Below are 10551 nucleotides of genomic sequence, written 5' to 3' on the forward strand. Positions count from 1 at the left end.
TGTATTCCAGGATGCTGTATAAATATAAATGCGTATATATATGACACAAATGCGAATGAATAAGTCGGGGACGCCTGAGGAAGACATAGCACGGTCAAGTGAACCAGATACTTGAGTCGGGTCATGTAAAGAGTATGAATGCGAATGAGGCAAGGATTGTGTGCCAGGACCGAGTTGCGGAGAAACAGCTTTGTGATTAGTTAGTTATCTAAATAGACATGTATTAGTTAGTTATCTTAATACCTGTCTATTTAGATAACTAACTAATAACAAAGTTATCTAAATAGACAGGTATTAAGTAAGTTATCTAAATACCTGTTTATTTAGATAACTTACTAACAGAGATGTGCTTTATTTCAAATAAATCCATTTCAAATGGAAATGCAAAATGGGTATTTTCCATTTTGCATTTTAAATGCTTTTCTAAAAACCATTTTGCATTTTAAATGCTTTTCTCAATGTATTTTCCATTTTAAATGCTTTTTGCAACATTCTTCCTACTATCTCCACTCATCTTTTTTTCATAAGCCCCAAATGTCAGTCGGTCCTCAACCTCGCTATGAGAGATAATTTACATTTGTCAAGTTGCTCCCTGGTAGGAGCCCTGGCAATTGAGTGATACCATTACAAAAAATACTGATTCAAATACTGAACATGACGCTGTAATATTAAATATTAGATAGCAGTTTCTATGTTTTTACGTTGGCAAAATTAGTCGCGCGCAAATTTTTTGTGGTTTCATAATCTGTAGTCACATGAAACACCATGTTTTTGGATTTTCCATCATGTAATATGTTTGTTCTACATTGATGTCCATTATTAAATGACAAAATTGTTTAAAAACTCTATAATTATTTTGATTGTTTGACCTGAGAAACCATTTTGCATTTTCAATGCATTTTGAAAATAGGTATTTTGCATTTTGCATTTGAAATGCTTTTCTAAAAACCATTTTGCATTTTCAAAAGGAAAAGTTTTGACCCATTTCCATTTTGCATTTCAAATGGTTTTGGGTACCCATTTTGCACATCTCTGCTAACTAATAACAAAGTTATCTAAATAGACAGGTATTGCTTACAAACCTTACTAGTCTGAAGTAGTTGGGATTCTTGTGAGGTATTTATATTTTAAAATAAAAAATTACCAAATTTTTTTTTTATAAATTAAAACATTTTAACATTGCTTGTTTGTCTTCTTTCTTTTGAAACACCCTGTGATTTAAAGACGCCCTGTCGTCTAGGAAAGCTGCCAGGACAACATGTGACCAAATTACCTCACAGCAATTATTAAACACAGCTGAAACACTAACATGACTAATCTAACCTAACCTAACAACTAAATTACCATCATGCCGTTTCCGAGCGGGGGTAGGCAGAGAGGACAAACTGCCAAACAACTCTTCAGTCACTTTCATACATCAAGTCAACTGCTCTCAATCGTCTGGAGCCAGTGAGACTATATCATCCCCAATCGGAGTATTTTGTGATGCTGAAGGTAATGCTGAGGGGAAGGAGATGGGGAAGAGGAAAGTGGGGAAGTACCTGGCTATTCAGATCTGATTATTATTATCTAATTTTTGATCAAATCTTATTATTTAAAATCCTAAATAATGGTCTGGACTCACCAGAACTTACCAATTTAATAAATCTTCATATTCCGTCTAGATCAACCCGACAATCTGATTTATTTTATCTACCCTCGTGTAGAACAAACATTCGAAAAAACTCCCCAATTCCTCGTATATGTGCACAATAAAAAAAGAAATATCGATATGAAGTAATGCGTACGATCAATTATTAATATGAGAGTATGGAATGTATCGGGAGCATCTCCTATCCTCTTCCTATTTTCCTCTTCCTCTCCCCTTCCTTTAACACCAAATTAATTTTAAGATATTAAAACTTCATTTCCAATGAACTTTAACATAAGAAACTTCTGTGGCTTGACTTCAGTTAACTTGTATATTTATGTCTATTATTGTATATTATATAAAAGCTGTTTGTTTCTTACAAAATAAATAAATAAATCTGGTCACTAAACAGGGCTAAAGCCATTACAGGCAAAGTTATATTCTGAATGGTGGTCTTGCACTAGGGTGATATTGAAATTATCTTCCACTTTGGAACGTGCCGCAAGTATATTATTTTTAATTAATAAATTGTAAAATAACACACATTTACAAAATAAAATTGACTTACGCACGCCAGGATTTGAAACTGTGACCTTCGAATTGACCTTGCCCTACATGCCCAAAACATCAAAGCGTCCCTTTCTTAATCTTACTCGTTAAGCTTATACATTTCTCGCATGATCACACACTCTTCGGGAATCTTATTTCTACATCATTCAGTTTACTTTCATCCTTCCTCAGTCAGTTCCATGCCCGACTTCCATTCATCAGGGTAGGTACCAGCACTCCATTGTAGTCTGCTGGCTTCGCTTCTTCGCCAACTGAAAATCATATGTTTTTATATACCTATATTATATACATGTCACCTGTGACAGGTAAAAACATTTTTTTTAAATAGCGCCATCTATTGGACTTAAAACTACATGCGCTATTGTTTCTCTATCTGCAAAGACAGACTGAGCCACAGTAACGCGTGGCGGTGTACAGCTAGTAATATTGTAAATCTTATAATATAAAATTCTTCTGCAATACATACACAACCAACTATCAGACACAATCACTGACCAATAGGATGCATGATCTGGGCAACAAGTATGGGGGTGCTATTGATTTATTTATTGACTCCATTTATAGAATTAAGCATAATCTATACCAGAGGTTCCCAAACTTTTTTGCCCTGTAGACCACTTGCCAAATTTTTTTTTCCGTAGACCCCCTGCCTGTTGAATATTGAATTTTCCTAAAACTATTAACGTCCCATGTGATAATCATTTATTTTTTTAGTAAAAATATTCCCTTCCCTTGCCTGCCCAACAACCGGGTGGCGGTATAGTTCCTCTGTCTTTATATTGTGCAGACAGGGGCGCCCTTGTGAGGTATTACACCAAATGAAAATGAAGCAGGATAAGCAACGGGAATTTCTTTCTGTAGCTGGCCCTACAGAACTGCCCTTAAGTTCTTTGTCAGTGCTTATTCCGGTCAGTTCTTCTTGTCACATGATATCCAATTCTTCAACATTCCATTCCCACAGTCAAAATGTCCTCTAACTTAGTTTTGAAGTCTGTGTGAAGTGCATTTAAATGTTGAACGTCATTATTACTTGGACGTTTTATAAAAACAAGTTGGGGAACTAGGAAAATTCGCAGCTTCCAATGTGCAATGTTTTGCTTGAATATATTATTTCTGACGAGAAAAGGAACGTAGACTCTATTTATATACCTCAATTAACAACTTTACGAAATATAAAAATGCAAATATCAAATAAGTAATTTCTCAGTCTATTATATTTGTGTTAGGTCTATTGTGTAATTTACGGAACTCCTAAATGTTGACTTGAGGTAAATGGGGGTCCGTTCGTATGTACCCCCATTTGAATCTCGTGGACCCCCAAATTTTTTTCTCGCTGACATAGACCCCCAGCATGCCGATATCGACCCCTGGGGGTCCATATAGACCACTTTGGGAACCTCTGATCTATACCAACACTTTGTCGAATCCTACAAATTAGAGTAGCGTTGGTAAATTAGTTTTAATGTTTTGTCTTATATGTAGTGTTGTTGTAATTTCTTTTTTACTTTATGTCACTCTTAGTTTTTTTATAATATAATATTTTCTCATTATACTTGTTATCACAATTTTACAATTGTGTATTTTGTACCTTCTTTACAATGGATTACATCTATATACTGTCAGTATCTCCTGTATAATACATATTCTCCTATGTACACTGCATCATCTATCACTTTTATATAAAACCCTTTTTAGGCGTATATATATATATATAAATAAATAATTAATATTATCAAATTTAAGACGAGGATAAGACGTTTGCTAATAAAAAAATATCTAAAGTTGCGAAGCTAGCAGTCCACAATGGTGAGCTGATACTAACCCTGATGTTTGGAGTTGGGGCATGAAACTGGCAGAGGAAGTTTGCGTCCCACCCAGGCGTAGTGTGTTCAATTCCTCGGCTGGCTAAGTCCTCCATCACAACACAAGCAATATTTTTCGCTTACTGTGGTGGTAGTAGGAGATTTTAAAATATTGTTAGGTTATTAGTAACCCAGGAATGTTTGTATTACATTAAAAAAAAAATAATTTTTAAAATATATATTTGCATGTACCTAAATTATTTTTTTTAATGCAACAAAAATACAACTTGGTCTTGGCACACATTCCTTGCTTCATTCAAATTCATACATACTCTTCTGCTATTCTGAATGTTGACATGGCCCGAATCAAGGATTTGGTTCATTTGGTCGTGCAGTATTTATTTTATTTTATTTATTTATTTATCTATCAATATAAAGTTTTTTACGTGTATTTATCGACATCTGTCTCACTAGGGTACACCTGTGTCGAGACAGACGTATTCAGATACTTAAAGAATATTTACATGCATGACTAAATCAAAATACAAATTACAAGGTTGTATACACTTTAAACTATGGAGTAGGTACAGGTACGACAATATTATAAATATACAGGGTGTATCGGCAAGTACCCGACAAACTTTAACCAGCTATTCCTCAGCACATTTACAATATACAATAGTTAAAAATGAGACGAATGGTGCTGTGCCATTTCGTTGTGATTGTAAAAGCGCGCCAACTTAGGTACGTACGTACTTTATTCAACGAAACTCGAACAAAATATTGCCAGACGGGTTTTCAAACTTTGACAAAGGATAAAACATTGGTGACATGTGGTGAAAATATGAATAATAAATTTTTTATTAAAAAAAAATTTTACCAGACAGCAAAGTGCCCATAACATTTTTTACTCCAAATGTGCCAAGGAATAGCTGGTTAAAGTTTGTCGGGTACGTGCCGATACACCCTGTATATTTTTCTTTAACTCCTTTCTCGGTTCACTCGCTCTACAGGTACTGTTATGCCAATTCTCTTTTCAGTCGATGTTCTCTCCTTGTCAATGTTCTGGTTAGTTTTTTTTGTTTTGTTTTTATACTTACCCCACACAGGATGCCTTGAAGCACAATTACTCTCAGGGCCTATGTCATATTTTGGGATGATATATGTTAACACATTCTTTGCGGGAAACGAGAAAACTCGTCATACGCCTTTTTACAGTAAGATGAGTTTACTCATTTTGTTGCGCAAAGCGGTAAGGAGCGAGAAACTTGTAAGCAAGGAGTTCTAAATGGGTGCGGGGTCATGTGTTTTCTATTGTCGGCGGTACCCGATCTATCTACCTGTCAATACAATGAGTTTGAAATACAACAAAAAATTAAAAATAATAAAATTGTTGTCGCGTATGTTCCGCTCACAAACTACGCAATGAAACGCGGTACATGTGCAAGTTTTGCAATGTGCCCCTGCATAAAGGAAAGTGTTTCGAACGCTATCACACATTGAAGCACTATTAGGTTATAGTTTTTTTTATATGTTTTGAAAATTTCTAAATAATCTTGTAATTTTGTATGAATAAATTTCGATATGTTATTTCGATTGTGAAATACTGTTTTTTCTATGATTCCCAAGAAAGTAGAAAGTTTTTGTTCATAAAAAAAGGAATTACACATACATTGCTAAGTAAATAAATAGAGACATCTTTTTAAAGTAAAACACTGAAAGTTTCATCGAAAAATATCAAATAGATCATAGATATGAATATTTTGCAGAAATTCTAATTTTGGCGGTAAAATTTAAAAAAACACCAGCGTTTCCCCCCCAATTTGGCAGTAAAATACCCGACCATATAAGCTAATTTCTTTTTCTGTTAACGTTATGTTTTGTCAATGTTCTGTTCTACAAATGATCTGTTTTGTTAATGTAATGTTAGTCGTTAATAAATAGTAAAATATCGCTCACCACTCTGCCAAGGGTTGACAGGTTCCATGTACCCCGTGACCAGTTGTGCGTCATCTTGCGGGAATAGCACCCTTCGCTTTTCGTTGCCTGGTCGACCGCCCCCCCTGTTGAGCGCACTAGCCGGTTGCCGCGCACGGTCGGTGGCGCCACCGTCGCCGTGGCACGCACGAGACATCACATAATATGGTGGATCCGTCACATATCACTAAATCACTTCACTCACTCTGTCACAGTCTATTTTAAACTTGCTGACACAATAATCGCGTGCTATGTAACTGGGTTTTAAATTAATATTTTGATATTAATACGTATATTGTACGGCATCCGGAATGACGTAAACTTAAGTACTCGTAAATGGATCAGACGCTAGAGGAAGAAGGCAGCCATTCAATATGGATAGTACACTCACTGAGGGAACTGGTAGAACACATCAGGAGAAACATGCAACTGTTGGGAGTGGAAAACGGAACAGGAAATGTCAAGAGGATGAAGATATTCCATCCCGCCCCGATGGGAACAAGGCTCAGCTACCTGGGAAGTGAGAAAACACACTGCGGAACCAGAAGACGTAGACAAATATCCAATGAAACCCCTGCTGAAATTTATTGAAGGGATCAAGTTACTGTTGAAGGAATGAGGTAAAATTCGAGATTTCTATCACTGGAACTATGCAAACTATTTCAAAAACCTTAAATACAATAAGAATTTAGTTTTATGATGAACATCTAAATAACAATAAATTATTACAGTTCCAACAGTTCTTTAAAATAGACAGCTAGCTTTTAAACCCTTGACTCTGCAAAAACGGGCGGTCCGTTTGATAGATTCCCCAATCTTAACAAACGGACTGCAATCTTTAGAGCACAGGCGTCAGGTAGGTATGCTGTCCTTGTTCTATCGGTATTACAATGGAAGATGCTCTGAGGAACTAGCGTCATTGATCCCTTCGGCACCGGTGCGTAGTCGGGATACACGCCAAACGCGCGCCCAACATTTGTACACGGTTGACATTTGTCACATGAGAACGGGTCGCTTCTACGATTCGTTCTTAAGTTCAACAGCTCGGCTGTGGAACGAACTGCCGGCCTCTGTGTTTCCTCCCTCCTACAACATGGGACTCTTCAAGACCCATGTTCACTCCTTCCTCTCCACAAAAAGACCCTCCACACAGCATCCCCAAAGATGACATAGGCCCTGAGGGAAATTATTTTCTTCAGGGCCTCCTGTGTGGAGTTAATTTTAAAAAAAAAAAATTTAAAAAAAAGCTATGTAAGTCATGGGTTTAAAAGTAAACATGCACAAAATAGGTTTTCAGTTTAACATAACTTCGAATGAGAAAAATGGAACTTTAATGCATCTTTTTACCATCTACCACGACATAGAAAGTTATTTCTTGTAGTAATTAAGTTAAACCAAGTGCTATTTATAATTTTTTAGCGTATTAAGCTTGCAGAGGAATTGGACAAGTTTATCCATTAACCTTTTGATATTGCAAAAAATATTTATACAGTGATCTCGGTAATTCGCCGCTGGATTACTCGGTAATTACTATAATCCGTCATTATTTTTATTACAGATGCTCTAGTTATCGTACTCGTACACGCACAGTCAATATACCTCCGCGTCTAGCTTGCTAAAGCTGACCATTTCATCACTCACCGTTTTAAGATATTTCTCTGTGTATTCTAGTTACTGTCGCAAGTATTTCTCTTCCTTTCTTTCTAACACGTTTTGTTGTTTGAATAAATTTACAAAATGGAGTTTTCTCGCAAGCGTAAACATGACACTTTAACTTTAAAACATCAATTGAAAATTTTACAAAAGTGAGATCGAGTACTCTGTGATAGTTATGAAGCTAATTTTACAACCCATACATCATATTACTGGGAATATTTCTAGCAATCAGATGAGCAGATGAATGAATAACGGAGTGTAAGGAGAATATACAATGCAAAACTGAACGGTATAAGAAGCCTGTCTGGCGGGATTCTCCATTCCAGTGCCTGATTACATTATATTATTAATTCTGTTTTTCATAATTACGCGCCTTATGAATTTACCCCACGAAATCGGCTACCATCGCATGTAACTGATGTTAGTATTAGGTCTACCAACACAACAGTGACAAAATATGGCGGCGGACTGTCCTAATATGTCATAATATCAGATCGCGAAGTGCAATTTTATTAAACTTTGATCGGCTGTATCTCCCTCAATTTATTCTTCCGCGCCTTAATTCTTTTTTTAATGAGTTTCTACACACTTTTCTCATCTAGAAAGTGCATTTTTATTCAATTCCCAGAGTTTGGCGTAATCTGCATTCCTCCCGAGACGGGTAATTTCAAAAGTCAGAATAACAGAAATATGTGCAGTCTGGGGAGACCCTTTTATCACTCAAAACATCTAATCTTACTAATTACTATTCTTTCCGAATCTCCACAATTGTAACATTATCATGCATGGTTTTATTTCTACAGCATTCGGTCCACTTTCATCTTTTCTCTGCCAAGTTCATATCTCACTGACATACATCAGGGTTGGTATCGTCACTCTATTGTGGACTGCTCGCCTCGCTGATTCAAACAATGTTTTATTAGCGTTCAGTCCAAATTGATAATGTGTGTCAAAAGCAATGAACAGAAAATCCATGTTGAATGAAACTGGTGATGCAAATTTGCACAATAAAACTTTTCGGCTCCTAGACCACTAGAGCCAATGCAATTGCTCAAGGAATAATTGCGATGTTCGATAACTGTACAATCAATTTCAACAGAATTGAGGTAAAATTGAGCTTATTCTGATTAGTTTACATCACACTTTTATAGATTCACCTCTTCACTGTGTTATGAAGCTGTCAGATCTCACAAAATAACTTCACTGTCACCTTTGATTGTCAAATTGAACCAACTTAAAACGGGTTAATTCGACGGTAATGTGTGATAAAATTGTATTTTTATAATTCTTCGATGAATCTATTGTTTGTGTGTTTCCGTCGCGGGTATTTCTGAGCGCGCGTTATGGTAGGTTTCCGTATTATTGTAAAAACAATGGCTGGACAATGTACCAAGAGCCATCTTGCATTAAGAGCACAGAAAAAGGCAAGTTCGCCATAGATAATTTATGTCCTACAGTTGGTATTGGCTGTCAGCTGTCAAAATATTGCGCGACGATAATGTTTTGTTTACTCCACTCGATTTTTTTAATATTTACGGCCCACAATACAAGCTAACAAATTATAGTTTGTGTGTAAAAATTCTCAGATTCATTCCTTCCATTTCCCGGACCACGAAATAAAATACAATATCGCCTAAAATAAGTTTTCTTATCAAAATTTCTTTAATTGATTGATCTTTTTTCAAAATTTTCTCTGTCTTTTTTACGTTTTCCTAATCATTCCATATCTGAACTTATAAGCGCGTAGCGGAATTTGGCAAAATCAAACACTCCTTGTGTAAGTGGCAAATGATATTTAAATTGGCACTTCTTGACGCCTTGTAAGCACTAAAAATGTATTTGTCGAAGTAATTTTATTTAAAAAATATATTTTTTTATTTAAGTAGACTGAATGCTGTATAAATGAGATCCCTGAGGCGTATGTGTGTAAAACTATGTATGATAGTGTGAGAAATGTGGAGATCCTCAAAGAATGCAAAACATAAGCGTAATTGGGCACGTAAAGCAAATGAGCGAAGAAAGGAGCATAAGGAGAATATATGACGCGAATGTGAATGGTAGAAGTTGGGGACGCCTGAGGAAGACATGGCACGATCAGATACTTGAGTCGGGCCACGTCAAGAGTCGGAATAATAGAAGAGTATGTATGAATGTGAATGATGCAAGGCGTGTGTGCCAAGACCAAGTTGTTTGGCAGTCCATCCTCTCTGCCGGCCTAACGGCGTGATGGTTAGTTAGTTAAAGTACCTATATTAAAATAATTTTCATGTTAAGTGCCATAAAGGTTATTATTGTACGAAACAATAAAGGCCCGTTTATAATAGGAATAAGCGGTAAGAATAAGCCGGTGCCGTAATCCGTAATCCGTAATATTTAAGATCGTCGTTTATAATTGAAATAGGAATAGAATAGAATACGTCCATAGAAGTGACTATGCCGCTGTCACTTGTCTATGTCAACTGTCAACCGAGAGTATATTCTTCCTCCATCTTATAAAAGTAATATTGTTTTATATAAATAAATATTGAAACGATGGATTCATCAGATATTGTTGCATGCGGAATGTTTTTGTCAATTCTGGGACTAGCATACGCTGCAATAGGAGACACACAGTTGACGAAAAAAATAAGGAAAAAACGGCGTTGGAGTGTGCGTCCCATTAATCATAAAAGGAAGAAAACAGGACATTTCCATAATTTGTTTAAAGACATGGCGACAGTAGACAACGATCAATTTAAGAAATATACAAGAATGTCGCAGACCAATTTCTATAAATTGTTAGGACTTCTACAACACAAATTAGTAAAGCGAAGCAGACGTGAGCCTTTAAGTCCGGAACATAGACTAGTTATCACATTATTGTAAGTGATAATATCTTTTAATATTTATAATGTTGAGAATTATATTTATTCATTT

At 35.9% G+C, this 10551-nt stretch overlaps 1 protein-coding gene across 2 annotated transcripts in view; it reads right to left on the minus strand.

Moving 5' to 3' along the window:
• The window catches only part of LOC149416451 (uncharacterized), a 39858-nt gene extending 30824 nt beyond the window's left edge, over positions 1 to 9034 (minus strand). The window contains exons 1-2 of one of the 2 annotated variants that reach the window (XM_089641692.1): positions 8793 to 9034; positions 5962 to 6236 (exon numbers count right to left, since the gene is read on the minus strand). In XM_089641692.1, the coding sequence (XP_089497818.1) occupies positions 5962 to 6136 (175 nt within the window). In that variant the 5' untranslated portion in view covers positions 6137 to 6236; positions 8793 to 9034. Of the gene's footprint in view, positions 1 to 5961; positions 6321 to 8792 lie in introns of those variants that run through there. The other variant, XM_089641693.1, reaches the window with a different exon arrangement.
• Between the last annotated feature and the right edge of the window lie 1517 nt (positions 9035 to 10551).

The sequence above is a fragment of the Hesperophylax consimilis genome, chromosome 17 (genome assembly GCF_061612785.1).
Source record: "Hesperophylax consimilis isolate HC1 chromosome 17, BYU_Hcon_1.0, whole genome shotgun sequence".
NCBI lineage: Eukaryota > Metazoa > Arthropoda > Insecta > Trichoptera > Limnephilidae > Hesperophylax > Hesperophylax consimilis.